The 17141-nt window shown below is 40.3% G+C and overlaps 1 protein-coding gene across 2 annotated transcripts in view; it reads right to left on the reverse strand.

Moving 5' to 3' along the window:
- The window catches only part of LOC126473269 (E3 ubiquitin-protein ligase Ubr3), a 297943-nt gene that overhangs the window by 65160 nt on the left and 215642 nt on the right, over positions 1 to 17141 (reverse strand). For both annotated transcript variants that reach the window (XM_050100220.1, XM_050100221.1), the window contains one exon: positions 4517 to 4710. In XM_050100220.1, coding sequence (XP_049956177.1) covers positions 4517 to 4710 — 194 coding nt within the window. The remainder of the gene's footprint in view (positions 1 to 4516; positions 4711 to 17141) is intronic.

The following is a 17141-nucleotide window of genomic DNA, read 5'->3' on the forward strand; positions in this document are numbered from 1 at the left end:
AGAAGTCCCAGCTTGCCTGCGTGCTATCGCGGATGATGCGACAGCATCACGCATATAACTGCTTATAGCGGATACAAATGGCCAGCGTAGGATGACGGGGGGAAACGGCACGCCTCGTTCCACCAAGGAACTGAGGGGCACCTGGGAAAAAAGGGAGGCACGAGGTATTGAACATTCTGCAGCTGTAAGAATAATTTTTGTAACATGAGTGACCTGATCGACAATGCTAGGAAACTGACTGCCATCAAATGTTACTAGAGAGGAGAAAAGTGTCCAATTGGCTTGGGAAAACTGCAAGCAACTTGGGCGCATAGATGGAGTTGTGGATGTAATCTAAGGGCACATGGAAAATGTGTCACTGGAGTGTATATCAGCAAGAGCAAACCATTCAAAGCGGCAAGCTAGGTTAATGTACAAATGAGAGTAGATTGACGTGGAAGCAGACAGAAAAGTAGATTCCCCAGTGTTGAAGCAAACAAGATCCTCTAGGTGGAAGAGGTCAATCAATAGGGAGCCTCTTGGGGAAGGAAACGGAGATCCCTAAAGCGGCTGGTGGGCACAGAAGTCCCCAACCAGCAAATAGGGGGGTGGGAGCTGACCAAGCAGATGAAGAAGATCTGCTCATGCCATTGGTGTAGACTACGGAATGTACTTGATGCAAAGAGAGAAGGTGTATCCAGAAAGGGAAAGACGTACAGCGACAGCTTGGAAGGAACTGTTTAAGGGGATTGGATGATAAGGGATAGTATCATGGAGAAGAATTATACGTCTCCTGTGTGCCAGAGTGCCATCAACACAGGGGAGATCAAACTGGACTGATTGGAAATGAGCTTCGTTGCCTGAAGACAGAAGAAGACCGGGGACAATTGGAGCGAATTCTGCAGATATCCCAATGGATAACTGACATAAGGTGGACAGAAAAGAGAAAATTCTCACCATGGTTGCAGTCAACTCAACGACTGCTGAGAGCCGGCAGTTGAGGGTGTGGAACGGCATCCATCCAAATACAGATCTGTAGGTTGTTCGGGGGCAGCTCCTGCCACCAGTGATCGGCTGGTTGATCGGCTGCCAGAGGTGCGTCTTGGTGACACGGAAGACTGCTGAGGGTGGCTACCTCTGGGTGACGTTGTAGGAGAGGCACGCCATGATGGAGAAGGAGAGGGACTTTGTTTCGTCTTCTTGGAAGCAGGACATTGAGATGAGGGAGGATTTGATGGTTGTGAGGTCTGAGTATGAAAAAAATCTTCACAAGTAGGCTCTTTTCTTTATGAAGTCCAGGCGTCTTATTTTGGGGTCCATGATTTAGCAGGAGACGATGAAGGTTGAGCCTTAAAGTGAGCGGGGATAGTGGGGAGGTTGAACGGGTGATCTTTGGGCTGGCCAATCTGACGACCATGGCACTAAAGGTGAGTTCGCAAGTCTGCGTGGCTATCTCCTTAGTAGGTCAAGGAGAGGCGACGACAGTGCTATATTTACCCACTGGGAGCACAGTGAGCTTTCTACTGGCGAATAACTTATGAGCAGAAAATGTAGACACCTTTTCCTTTACTCGTATTTCCCGAGTAATTCGCTCATCTTTAAAAATAAGACAATCTCTAGAGGAAGCAATGTGGTCGCCCATACAGTTGTTGCAATGAGAGGATGGAGGTGGACAACCACCCTCATGGGCATCCCTGATACAGGCAACGCATTTGGCCGTATTGGAACACGACTGGCTGGTATGATTAAACCGTTGAAGCAAACGTGTAGGGTTGGGGATGTAAGGGTGAATTGAAATTCTCATATCCCACTTTAATGAAACTTGAAACTTCCTGGCAGATTAAAACTGTGTGCCGGATCGAGACTCGAACTCAGGACCTTCGCCTTTCGCGGGCAAGTGCTCTACCAACTGAGCTACCCAAGCACAACTCACGCCCCGTCCTCACAGCTTTACTTCTGCCAGTACCTCGTCTCCTACTTTAATGTTTGATGGAAGTTGAACTCTGTCAAATGTCAAGAAGAGAGTGCGGATCAGTACCAATTCCTTTTTAACCCTTTTCATGACTCGATGTATGGTCGTTATCCTCTGATCAGACAGGTAATTTTGAATATCCTCACTGGATAATCTGTCGAGTGATCTTGTATAAACCACCCTGCACGATGAATTTGAAGTACGGTGCGCTTCCATCCAGGCAGGGAAGGTAATTTATGTGCCTGGAGGGCACTGTCTGTTTCTAACAACAAGGTGCCATTTCGTAACCGGGAACAAGACTTTACAGGACCTGCAATTTCTTTGACATCTTTCTAAATAATTGAAGGGTTAACTGTGAAGAAGTGTTGACCTTTGTCAGACCAAGAAACAACTAGGAACTTTGGCACTGATGGAAGAATTTTCAATGGCCGAGACTCATCTAGCTTTCTCTTGTGGGCAGAAGTTGTAGAAGTAGAAGAAACCAATGCGACAGTACCCCCCATGATTACTGGCATCTCCAATGGCGCACTCCTTCCTAGTGGGGGCCCCCTCTAAGCGCACTCCAGCATTAGGTGATTGTCCACATCTCAGGTCACACCTCCCGAGAAAAGGACAGAAGGACCAATCGCTATGTTCGGAAGGTACCAGCTCGGGTAATCACCCTTCCCTGGGCATGGCCTGGCTTTTATCAGGGGATATGTACACGTCCTACTTGTCTACCCAGTGCAGGGAATTACACGTTACCCCATTAATGGCTACGTGTGGGTCGACCTTCAGACACACACAGGAAGGAAAGAAAGAGAAAGGGAGGAACAAAGAAAAGGAAAGAAGAGAAGAATTCTCAAACACTGCAGCGAAGAAGAAGGTAAAGAGAAGAATCAAGGTAAAGAGAAGAATCAAGGAAAAGAGAAGGACAAAGACTTTCCAGTAGAGAGATAAAAACAGAAACCATGACTTACAGTCACAAGCGTCTGTCTCTGGACATAGGCACAAAACATACTCCCAAAGAGAGGGAAAAGGGGAAGGGAAGGGGGGAGGGATTGGAGACAGGGAAGGTGTGGAAAGGGAAGGTATGCAGACCGGACAGGAAAGAGCTGCACTAGCTCGGGGTCCCATGCTCACCACGCTTGTGTACACAAAAGAATTGTGGACCCCTGGGAGGTTTTTCAGTCTCTGTTGTTCTAATGATTTAGTCTTATGATGTATCGTTATGCATCAAATAGCAGTTTGTAACTGCTTCATTTTGAATTTCTCTCTATAATACTACACATAACTACAAATAACAGAATATCTGTAGTCTCATATGTGAATATAATGCCTCCTAATAATTACCTTTCTTGAAGGATATGCATCTCTATTGTAAATTAAGGCTGTTACAGACAGCAAATGCTCTCTCTGATACTCAACAGTTCAAATGATAACAGTGATTATTGAGTATTACTTAAAAAAATTATGATCATAGTCAGTTGAAACCAAATATGAATAATTAAGTTGAAATTTCCTGGCAAATTAAAACTGTGTGCCGGACTAAGACTCGATCTCGGGACCTTTGCCTTTCGTGAGCAAGTGTTCTACCAGCTGAGCTACCCAAGCACGACTCACGATCCATCATCACAGCTTCAATTCCACCAGTACCTCACCTCCTTCCTTCCAAACTTCACAGAAGCTCTCCCGCAAACCTTGCAGAACTAGGACTCCTGAAAGAAAGGATATTGTGGAGACATGACTTAGCCACAGCCTGGGGGATGTTTCCAGAATGAGATTTTCACTTTGCAGCAGAATGTGCACTGATATGAAACTTCCTGGCAGATTAAAACTGTGTGCACACAGTCATACCACATGGTGGCCTATCCCAACATTGATCCACATTACACATTAACAGCATTTGTGAAGTGACTTGCCGTGTTTGTGTGTCATTTGTAATCAAGCGGTAGCCGGCAGCGGATGTGGCAACACTATAGGGCAAGTAACAGACGTCAACTATCAAGGAATTTTATTTGGACGACAGTTGTTCTCTGAAGCTTATTTGTGCATATTGCGTTGTTATTGCTACCTTAACCTTTATGTCAAAATCTTGTAAGAACAATAAATGAATATTAAAATACTACAAACCTGGTTGTACCCACCGTTAATCCCACAGTAAATTGTTCTCATTATATTGTATTATGTTTTGTAGATGCTTGAAATTGGGGTAATACCGAAACTACAATCATAAAATAAAATTATAACAGCTGATCACGATAAAACCCTTCAAAAAATTTATAGATGCTGTGGGCCCATATTACAAGAAAATAATTTACTATTACTATATTTCAGGAACTAGCTCTTCCACAGTTACACTTTATGCCTTTAATTATTTACCCACAACTAGTTTGAGAGTGACACCGTATTATCATGTGCCTGGTTATGCCAGATATACATCATTCCTCGTAGCTGGCATACACTGAAGTTGGATCATATCTAACAAGGGTTACCTCACTAGTGGAGATAAGTCCATTCATTACAGATTGTGTTGTGACTGCTAAGTGAAATACAAAAAAGATTAAGGACATAAGTGACACTTACTTTCAAGCACCTGTCCAAGCAGTCACCACAAGACTTCCCACCAGCTTTTCCCTGTTTCCTTTTCTTCATGTGAACTTTACGTGTACCTGATGTGGAAGGAACAACTTCAGAATTAAACGAAGTACCTGCAGGTACAACTTCATTTCCAGAAATACTGGGGTTCCATTCCAAACTTGGCTGACTTTCAACTGGGCCTGCAATTTAAAACATTAAAAGTAAGTACAGCTGCATAAGAAATACTGTTTCATCTGCTTGTTACTGTTGATGTCATCATTGTTGTTGTTACAAAATTCAGTCTGAATTGTATTAGATGTTAAAATTTTTGGTCTTTTGCAGAAATGCTTTTCTTGTTGCTGATAATTTCAGGGTTGCCACAACTTTCCCAAAGTGAAATTCCCTGATATTTCCATACAAGTTATAGAAATTTCCCCTGACAAATTTTCAGATCTCAGGGGTTAAGACATAAGTTGACAATCTGTCTTTGAAGCTATGGTACAAGAAACAATAGTGCAAACAATTTTTTGTATATATATATCTAAAAACAAAGATGATGTGACTTACCAAACGAAAGCGCTGGCAGATCGATAGACACACAAACAAACACAAACATACACACAAAATTCAAGCTATCGCAACCAACGGTTGCTTCATCAGGAAAGAGGGAAGGAGAGGGAAAGACGAAAGGATGTGGGCTTTAAGGGAGAGGGTAAGGAGTCATTCCAATCCCGGGAGCGGAAAGACTTACCTTAGGGGGGAAAAAAGGACGGGTATACACTCGCGCACACACACACATATCCATCCACACATATACAGACACAAGCAGACGTATTTAAAGACCAAATACGTCTGCTTGTGTCTGTATATGTGTGGATGGATATGTGTGTGTGTGCGAGTGTATACCCGTCCTTTTTTCCTTTTTTTTCCCCCCTAAGGTAAGTCTTTCCGCTCCCGGGATTGGAATGACTCCTTACCCTCTCCCTTAAAACCCACATCCTTTCGTCTTTCCCTCTCCTTCCCTCTTTCCTGATGAGGCAACAATTTGTTGCGAAAGCTTGAATTTTGTGTGTATGTTTGCGTTTGTTTGTGTGTCTGTCGACCTGCCAGCACTTTCATTTGGTAAGTCACATCATCTTTGTTTTTTATATATATATATATATATATATATATATATATATATATATATATATATATATATATATATATATATATATATATATATATATATATATATATATATATAAACTTAGAAGCAGATGGCGTTTCTTGATGTGAGCAGAAATCTTAAGTACTAACATCAACATCTTTTGTAATGAACTGTTTTTTGATGGAGAAAGCAAGCCAAATGATGTGTGTGTTTCAGTAAGACCACTGATGTTATTTTATTTCAATAAAACCACACACATTGTGTGGCAAAAACACACATTTCCTTGGAGTCACAAGACAGATTTAAACTACCTTCACTGGTTTCAAAAATAACCTCAGAAAAAAGAAGGCCTCTTGAAAGAAGTGAATAAGGCGGAGAAGAATTGTGTAAACCAACACTGTAGGTTACCACCTATAAAATGTTGGTTCTACTATGTTAATTACTGTTGGTTATTGCCCACTGTGTTATATCTATTATCTTACAGGTATTGTGTGATTTTTCTTTTGAGAAATACATGAGTACATAGCAAACAAACCACGAGCGACTGACAGTTTTCTTCTTCTTCTTATAATCCACACTTTCTAACATATATAAATGAAATTTCTATAAAATGCCACACTGTACAATGTACTTGTGGTGAGACAGTCCATCAGTCATGGCCTCTGGCCTGCTGAGAAGCACCACAGTCCTGGGCCCATGGATAAACCATGAAAATCTACTGCATTATGCCACACACAAAGAGACCCAGCCTCCAACGGGCACGGCCTGCGCATTAGTGGGATCCTAATTGCTTCAGATCGGCAGGCCCGATCCATTACAGATACCCACACAAACAGCCTGCGATTTTGACCCGTCGCAGAAATCCACCCTTGCAGCCAGCTATTCACGAGCCACAGACAGCGTGTTGATGAAGAGAAACCACAGTGATCAATCCATGCAACAGATAACTTGTTCAAACACTTCGAGAATCAATAGTAATGAGGATAGGCAGCAACTCACCGTAAATATGATTGCTGAGCCACGGACAGACATGGGGAAAAGACAATCACACTCTCACAGCCAAATTTTCAGCCATAGCTTTTGTCACAAAATGAGAGCACACACACATTCACAAATCACTCAGACACTACTTGTGCACACGACTGGCGTCTCCAGCTACTGTCTCTGAGAATCAGATCCAAACAAACCACTCCTCACACCTCCCTGCCACTCATTGGCAGCTGTTAGGCTGGTGGCAAGAAGTGGTAGCAGCACTTACTGCAAGCTGAGGGAAGTGGTAGGAAGGGGAGAAGCAGTAAGAATGAGGGAGTAGGGAAGCAGTGCATATACTCAGCTGCACCCACCAGCAACGACGCACGACACCTCTGCGAACAAAACATTTCATCTCCTGAGACAAAAGTGAGATTTTTCCAATTTTTTTCCCCAAATTCCCCTGATGTATCTGAAAATTCCCTGATATTCCCTGATTTCCAGAACCTGTGGCAACCTTGAATTTTCATTTTATATACTCTCTATATCAGTCATCATCAGTTGTCTTGTTGCCCAGAAAATAAAATTCGTCTACTGCTTTTAATGTCATTTTCTCATCTAATTCCCTCAGTGTACAGTGCAATGAACATCTAAACTGTTTCTTAACACTTTTTTTTACCCTTGAAAAGGCCTTATAAAATCAAAACTCTTAAGGTAATGGATTTAGATGAAATGGGAGAGGGACCTAATAAAATATTTTGGACCAAAACAAAATTCATTACATCCCCTGTTGATTTGTCCCTAAATGATGAACTAATCCCAATATGTGGCACTGACATCCTCTTTGATTTTTGGAACGCAACATGACAGTGATTTTGAATGTCATTGCTTCAACGAGTCCTTGGTGGGTTTCTGGAGGTACATGGCACCACATGTTTAGGCATCAGTCTCTCAATTCTTATAAATTATGGCCTGGTGGTTTGTGGATGTGAAGCTGGCACCCAACTGTGCCCCATATATTACCCTCGTGTGCGGATCAGAACAATGTGAGTTCACTACCATGCTCTTCCAACCACGGTGCATGATGCTGGCTTTGTGATGCAGACAGTTATCCTGTTGGAAAATGCCACTGGTGTCGGAGAGGATGTCAATCAAGATGGTATACAAGTGGTAAAACATACGATTCACGTAGTCCCTGGCTGTCTACACTGAGATGACAAGATTCATGGGATACCTCCTATTGTCATGTTGAGCCTCCTTTTGCGTGGCATAATGGGTCAACTTTACATAGCATGAACTCCACAAGTTGTTAGAAGTCCCCTGCAGAAACACTGAGCCAAGCTGCAAGCCATGCTGCCTCTATAGCCCTCCATAATTGCGAAAGAACTGCCAGTGCAGGATTTTGTGCATGAACTGACCTCTCGATTATGTCCCATAAATGTTCGATGGGATTAATACTGGGCGATCTGGGTTGTCAAATCATTTGCTCAAATTGTTCACAGTGTTCTTCAAACCAATCACAAGCAATTGTGGCCCACTGATGTGGTGCATAGTCATCCATAAAATTTCTTCGCTGTTTGGGAACAGGACGACCGTGAATAGCTGTGAATAGTCTCCAATTAGTCAACATAACCATTTCCAGTCAATGATCGGTTCATTTGGACCAGAAGACTCATCAGTTCCTGTAAACACAGCCCACAAGCATTCTGGAACCACCACCAGCTTGGACAGTACTTGTCAACAACTTGGGTCCAAGGCTTCATGGGACTGTGGCACACTCTGAACCCTACCATCAGCTCTTACCTAGCGAAAGATGGCCTCACCTGATCAACTCACCATTTTCCTGTTGTCTAGGGTCCAACTGATATGGTCATGAGCCCAGAGAGGTGGTGCAGGAGATGTCACACTGTTAGCAAAGGTACTCACATCCGTTGTCTGCTGCCATTGCTCATTAACACCAAATTTTCTCGCATTGTTCTTATGGATACATTTGTCGTATGTCCCACAATGATTTCTGTGGTTATTTAATGCAGTGCTGCTTGTCTGTTTGGACTGACAACTCTAAGCAAACACCACTGCTCTCAGTCATTAAGTGAGGGTCATCAGCCACTGTGTAATGCCTGAAAATTTGGTATTCTTGGCATACTCTTGACACTGTAGACCTCAGGATATTGAATTCAAAATGATTTCCAAAATGAAATGAGCCATCCGTCTAGCTTCAACTACCATTCGGTGTTCAAAGTCTGTTAATTAACGTTGAGCAGCCATAATCACGTTAGAAACCTTTTCACATGAATCACCCGCCCGTAACCACATCAGAAACTACTTCTCATAAATCACCAGAGTGCAAATACCAACACCAGCTGTATATGTGTGTATGACTTTGTCATCTTTGTATTATGTCCCCATCCACACTGCTCTATGTCCATAACGCACTGCATGTTTGGAACTGCCTTTCACCTGCACGGCGGCGTATCCGTACACAATCAACAACTTCTTGTAAAAAAAAGTGCAATTCATTCAACCGGGTGACATGACTCCACTAATACAAGGCTCCATCTTCATGTCAAATATCAAGAACAATACAAGCCAGCTAAACACCACTATAGAAATGTAAAACATGTGAATAGCTTCAAATATTTGGGTGAATGGAATACAGTAATAGACTGGATAAAGAATCCTTAACAACAAGAACCAGAAAAACTGAAATACCTTTTGAAACCATGCTACATTTACAACAAAGAACTCTTTCTATAAATACCAAAATTCACCATTACAACTGTGCCATAAAACCAATGTGCCTATATACATCTGAATGTTTTATCCTTTCACAGATATGTTTGTTAGGGAAATCAGAAGGAAAATGAGACAAAAATCTTACAAAGTATACTGGATCCAAAAAATAAAAAGAGGATTTATATAAAAATGCCAAGACGTGATGTTTGGGACTTACTGAGACGAGAAATAAAGAACTATTGCCAAGCCGATAAATGATGACTAACACAATATATTAATGAAAAAACGTGGGGGTGAAATGGAAGGGGGGAAAGCTGACACCAACTGATTATCAGTTTATTATGGTCCTTATCTGGTCCTCTTAGTAAATGATGATAATGATAATAATAATAATAATAATAATAATAATAATAATAACAACAACAACAACAACAACAACAACAATAATAATAATAATAGCTGCAGTTACGATACGACTAACATGCTGTGAGAAGCATAAGAAAGATATCAACTAGGATCTTGTGAAATTTTCCAAGAATAATTTATGAAACTCAAGGCGATAATCCAAAATACTAGTATGACCACTAAATACAGACTGGCCAAAATTCAAACCTGAAGACATGCCCAGACCTCAAAACAAAATTATCTGTAGGACAATGAATAGTGGCAGATTAAAGCAGTGCAAAACAACTGAGAATTATTCTCTTAAGAAGTTGAGTATATTCTTAAATGTATTGTGCATACATAACTACCAATCACTAAACAAAATAAATCATACATCCACCAGCACAGCAAATGGCAACACTTTAATAATAATTACCAATCACCCCACTGTACTCAAGACATTTCAACTCTGTAAGAGAAAAAAATGTATGATAAAGCTGCAATGTGGATAATAGCTCTATTTCAAGCAAGTACCTTTACAATATAGCAGTGTTTTTCAACCTTTTTGAATATGCAACCCCTTTCCAAGCAAAAATATTCTGTTGACCTCCAGAACCATAATAAAAGTATGCCAGCGATTTCAAAGGCAACATATTTAATTTTCCTTCTACTGATACTATACTGATCGAGAAATCTAGTCCAATGTGAAAAGCAGTCACAGTGCTCTACGGGCAGAGATTTGATTAATATTCTTTGCTGCGTTAGAGGGGTGGGGGTGAGAAGAGGTCAGTGGGGGGATAGTCACACATTTTTGGTGAGTACAATCAGTTGTGTGAGTACGCCAGCAAGTATGGGCGTGATTATTGTCTTCACGCTTCGCTCTGAGTGAGCATAAAATGGACAAGTTTCTTAAAAGATCTGTGCAACCCTCTATGTCTGGTACAAGTGGCAGTGGCGGAAGTGAATCAAAACTTGGAGGGGAGGGGGGAGGGGGGGAGGAGGACTTTATGACAACAGTTATCTGAAGTATGGTTTTACTGTCATGAACCATGAACAATAAACCTCAATTTATAATTTGCAGCAAAGTATTGCGACGTGAGAGTATGAAACCATCAAAGCTTCTGCATCACCCCTCAACTAAACATTCCAAGGAAGCTGATAAACTGTTGGATTTCTTCTAAAGGAAACTGAAAACACTTAACTGGTAGCAAACTACTATGATTCAGGTTATAAAACCGTAATGTTAGTTGTTGGTTTCAAATAGTATTAATGTTTCTAATTTTTATTCTTTTTCTGATTTAACAATTTTTTAATCCTATTGTAGGTATCCGGTGTCAACGAGAGCACATTACTAGCTAGCTACCAAGTTGCTACAGCAGGGAAGCCACATACAAATGCAGAGAATCTTATTTTGTCAGCACCCCTGGATATGGTTGAAATTATGTTAGGTAAGCAAGAGGCAAACATGCTGCAAAGCGTACCACTTTCTGATAATACCACTGAACGTGGAATAAACAATATGGTCAGTGACATTCGAGAACAGATAGTCAAAAAAGTAAAGAAGAAACCACGTTTTGCTTTGCAGTATCATGGAAGACATTTTATTTCGCAAAGCACTCCCTGCGAACACTAATGGTCAGTGTTTGTATGACATATTTTTAGAAAGCACTCACAACTACGAGATTGATTGGAGAAATGTATCGCCATTTGTAGTGATGGTGCTAAAGCTATGACTGGTAGTAAAAGTGGGCTCGTCACGAAATTAAAATCAATAATGCCAAATTTTTCGTGGACACACTGCTTTCTTCATCGACACACTCTGGCAGCCACAATTTTAACTTCTGATTTAAATTACGTGCTTAAAGATGTGATCAAAGTTGTAAACTCTATTAAAGGTAAAGTGCTGCAAACTCGACTGTTTAGGATCATTTGTGAAGACATGAGTTCGCTCCATCAAAATCTCCAAGGGCAAGAAGAAAACACTATAACAGCTAAGGATAAAATCAAAGAATTCCACGCAAACTTAGTTCGTGATCAACATTTTTACAAAAGATGATGTTTGAGTCTTTCCCTCGTATTCAGATGATTGTCGAAGAAATTGCAGTGGACCAGTCGGTGGTACTGAGTTCTCAGATTCCTTGCTTTATACAGAGCTTGCATAATTTGGAAGAGAAACTGTTAAGTTACCTTCCAGAGCTGAACTCTGACGCTGAGAACAGTCATAGATGGACACTAAATCCTTTTTTAGATATGTCAGCACGAGGACGAAAGAACACTTACAGATTTAGCAGCTGATGGGATGCTTAAAATGGAATTTAATTCGCAAAAGACTGACGTCTTCTGGATGAAGAGAAAAGAAGATTATCCACAGCTGGCAGAGGATGCTTTGAAATTGTTAGTGCCATTTGCCACTTCCTACCTTTGTGAATTAGTGTTCTCTTCAATGATGAACTTAAAAACTAAGAAGAGAAATAGACTTCAACTAGAAAATGATTTGGCGATATGTGTCTCAAAAGCAGAACCACAATTTGACAAATTATTAATAAAGGCACAGCCTTCTCATTGATACGGTTGTACTTTATTTCATCTGGCTAAGTGGCACACGAGGCAAATATCGCTGATGTCGCTCTATGAATAAAAACTGTTCAAAACAATAAAATCTTAATAAGTGTCAAGTATGCTTTTTAATAATACAAATGAGACACATTAGCCATCATGCATAAAATTGCAGTTGTGCAGATAAAGCGCTGTGCATTTGCGTATAATAGCTGGATCGCATCATTATAGTTATTGACTATATTCTTCACAGTATGGTTTATGCAACGCGGGAAAGAAATGACAATGAAATAACAGAAAACGTGGAGGAAAAACGAGCATAATGTTTTACACCGGTGTTGTTGTTATAGACTCATGTTCCTTCAAGGCCCTGAAATACCTCTGTATGAATTCCATTTTAGATATGTCATCGTTAACCAACACGAATTCAAAAAAGCTGCGCATTAACCGATACGTAGGCCGAGGTTTCATTCAGCTAGCTGTCTTCTGTGTTAATGACTCATTTTGAAGAGAAGGTAAAACAAATGTCTTTTGGCGACTGCTTGTAAAAAAGGATGTACATTTTTATAAAACTGTTTTTAGTATTTTTATCAGAATGGAATACATTATCCTTTTTTTTTACGTGAATTCCAACAGAAAAAATATGTTTTGCATAACAAATGCTTTGCAGTGCAGGTAAGACCCAGAAGTGAATTACCATCATTAAACGAGGTACCACTGTGTAGTCAATTTGTAAAACAAGAAGATCTTTTTATTCGAATTTCTCACAGTTACTTACTGGATCTTCTTCATTTAGTTATGAAATCGGTTCCTGAACACACTTTTTCCAGCGTTGCGTTTATTTGTCGTTAACATGGTGTATTTTATTACAGAACGATCTACATTATGCTCAATTCAGAATTAATGTTAAACAAGGAATTACGTAACTTTAATAAAAAATAAATACCATTTACCATAGGCCTATGTTTTTGTATTACAGGGCCCCTAGTTTTGAGACATGTAGCAGGATAGTTATTTCGTTTACTTTCATTCAGTACATATTTTTACAAATGATGGTACTAGATTTTTGTAAGATATTTTACAACTCTTCACAGCAATCACCAACATTAACTACACGAAAGAAATGACAAATTAACCAGGTGACCAGCAACGACGATTTTGTGGGAATCCCGATGAAGACACAAAACTAAAAAAAATATAAATAACATCAACATGCAGTGTGTGAATTAAAGTCTGAGTTGAGCTCAGGCATCCTAGAACCGCTCGATAGAAATTTCTGTACTTCATACCTTGTCTTACTGCTGCCAATCCTAGAGATCTATTGTTTGATTCGAAGCTTGTTACTGAAATGCATTCTAGTAACCATGGCGCCAAATCTTTCACGTGAGCTGTGTGTGTATTGTTGCAGCCATTTTGTATCACACTTGAACGTGAGCATCTTTTAAATGTGTTTTCATACATTGTTCTCGTTCCATCTGATATTTTTATCACAGCCGATGATTGGCATGTAAACTAAGTTGTCAGTAATACACAAGACGCTGCCACTGTACCACCATCCCAGCCCTGCAAACCTCTCAGAGGTAAATACTATCTGTACAAGACTTAGTGAATCTCGCTGCCCTAGTTCCAATCCGCAGAAGTGGGAAGAGATCCAATAGACATTGTGTTGCTTCTCACTGTTGCAAGTGTTTGCATATTTGAACTCCTCAACAGGTTTAAATTAAATTCATATTCATTATTATAAGTAAGTACTAGATCTGAACGTGAGCGAATTTGCAAGATACTTTCACAAAATCTTGTCGCTTCTGTGTGATATTTGTACTATAGCAGATGATCGTCATGAAACATACGTTCAGCCAGCCTGCAACTGCTTTCTCCTGTGACCGGAACCTCCTGAGCAAGGCTTTGCGACCCCCCCAGGGGGTCACGACCCACAGGTGGAAAAACACTGCTATAAGTAATGGAAAGTCCTGGGGGAATGTAAGTAATTTAAGGAGTAAAAGTAACAACTCACCAAACAGTATATACATTGAGTCATTCAATGACACATAAACAAGGCTTAGAACTTAGCTAGTTTTTGGAACACCAAGTGGCACTCAACCACCCACACAATCTACACAGTATCCTACTCCATCCTTCTGTCACACTTAATCGCAATCTTCTGCAAGTGTCACATCCCTAAGAAAGTGCAAGGTGCAAGACCTACATTGATACGTTCTTCCAGCACATCCTACTCCAGTCCCATCATAGGTCTACCGTACCCCATCATAGGTAGGGCAACCTGTGAAAACACTCATCTCATATACCACCTCTGCTGCAATTTCTACACAGAGTTTTATGTGCGCATGACCACCAACTATATACCCAAATGAATGGTCACCGCCAAAGTGTGGCAAAGAGCAGAGTTGGCTACACAGTGGCACAACATGCTCTTGAGCAAAACATTATTAATTTCAATGGCTAGTTCACAACTCATGTCATCTGGTTCCTTATCCCCAACAGCAATTTCTCTGAATTATGTAGATATGAGCTGTTTTTCCAACACACATTCCTCAGTCCTGAAATCCTTCTGCCTCAATCTCTGGTAGCACGCCACCCCCCCCCCCCCCCCCCCCCCCCCCCCCCAAACCCCCATTTCATCAACTTCTTTCCATGGAATGTATTTGCAGTTGCAAATATTGACAACCATTAGCTGTATAGTGGAATGACAACAATGAAAACCTGTACTGGACCGGGACTCAAACCCAGATTTCCTACTTATTGCGAGCAGTCGCCTTACCGTTTGTCTACCCGAGAATTACTCATGGCCAGATCCAAACTTCCATGTGTTGTCAACCATGTATCTGGCAGTGAGTCATGCTCGGATAGCCAAATGGTAAGACGACTGCTCGTGATAAATGGGAAATCAGGTTCGAGTCCCAGTCTGCACAAATTTTCATTGCCGTCATAACATTATACAACTGATGGTTGTCCATATTTGCAACTGCGAGTACATCTATTGCATCATACTTCAGAATAACACAGACACTGCTATATTTGTTCCTTTATCTTTGTTTGTAAATAAGCATAACACAGCACACTGTCCATGATGAAGCTGAAACTCAATTTTCTACTCCAGATATGTAATTCAGGCTGAGATTGGCAAGTATTTCTGCATCATCATAATGTAATAATCATCACAGTTCATGTGAAGCTATTTACATGTAATATATTTTTCTGATACTCTTGATATATTTTACGTACACAGATGTAGGTTCTCTGCAAAATTAGCTAAAAACTTCAACCAGTATCAATATAAAATTTTATTGCAGTGTGTCATCATATAGCACAAGCATTTGGTGCAAGCAGTGTACTTAACCTAAAAAGTCAGTTGTGATGAAACTTTTTTACCAAATATATTTCATAAGCACTGAGCAATTATTCCATCTGTGCTTGATCAACAGTACACCATCTTGAACTGTGGAGTAGTGTGTTTTGAGTAAGTATCAGTAAGTATCTTATCAAACAAGATTAACTGTTGATATTATGTACACCTGGTTCGATAACTTTGTTTAATTCGACAACTGCAGCCTCTACATTAAATTTACAGCTTGTGCAATTCTAGGGATTCTCTTCATAGACACACAATTTTTAAATCGTCCATGCAACTGACGCATAAAAGTGACAGCATGTCCTCAGACAAACCAACAGCTGTACTTGAAGAAAAACTTAAGAGTAGCTAATAGCATAACAAAATCTCTATCAAGCAATTTGTAATTATATATTATACTTTCAAGTGTGAGGAAATAACTTTCAAGAGAGATCTGTCTACGGTTGGGGCACTACAGAAGCTACAATACAACAATAACTACTGGAACACACACACACACACACACAAAATTATCCTACGTCGCTACTTATTAGCGGAAACTGTCAAGGGCACGCAATATTGTCAGCATGCATATGTCAGCCTTCTGACATATGCTGCCGGAGGAAAGACCTATCCCGATTTTCCCATGTATTAACTGTTGGCTATACACATCCATATTCCACAAGCATGTTTTCTAATGTCACTTTCAAGAAACATCTGTACCACCACCACCACAAAATGAGAATTCACTCTTGTTCAAAATTTTTTTGGAGTCGAAACATTAAAACTCCTCCTTACCCTGGCAATCATAGAAAACCCATTGAAGGCAGAGAACCTGAACATCTGACAACTGTTTACGCTCCTATTATTTAATTTTAACTGTTCATGATGCAACTGCATAAAAACCAAATAATGAATGGAGAAAATGAATAAAGGAATTAACCCAAATAAGAGTGAGCCATTACCTGAATGTTGTATCATTTTGTTTTACAAATTTTAACATTCTTCTATACTCAATACTCTGGATCCACACATTTATTTAATTTCAGTTCATTTTCTCTAATGACCAATGATCTCTTAAAAGCTATGGAGTTCTGCAATTCACTATTAAATTCTAAGAACTAGCAACATCAACAATTTTTCTTCCCCACTGTCCTGTTATTTCTGTATTTCTGGAATAGAGCATATATTTCCCTTTCTCCTACTCGCTGTCTAGTCGTCAGAAAGGGCAATATTCTAGCATCGGAAGCAAGATGGAAACAGTGAAGCAAAATTAGAAAAGGCAACCAATGATTGATGGATGGATGGATGGATGGATGGCATATAGAAACATGAAACCGATCCGAAAAATCACACTAGCCTCTGGCCAACAATTTCACTCTTTTTCTAATGTAAAGACACACACACACACACACACACACACACACACACACACACACATGAGAGAGAGAGAGAGAGAGAGAGAGAGAGAGGGGGGGGGGGGGGGG

The sequence above is a fragment of the Schistocerca serialis genome, chromosome 4 (genome assembly GCF_023864345.2).
Source record: "Schistocerca serialis cubense isolate TAMUIC-IGC-003099 chromosome 4, iqSchSeri2.2, whole genome shotgun sequence".
Taxonomy (NCBI): domain Eukaryota; kingdom Metazoa; phylum Arthropoda; class Insecta; order Orthoptera; family Acrididae; genus Schistocerca; species Schistocerca serialis.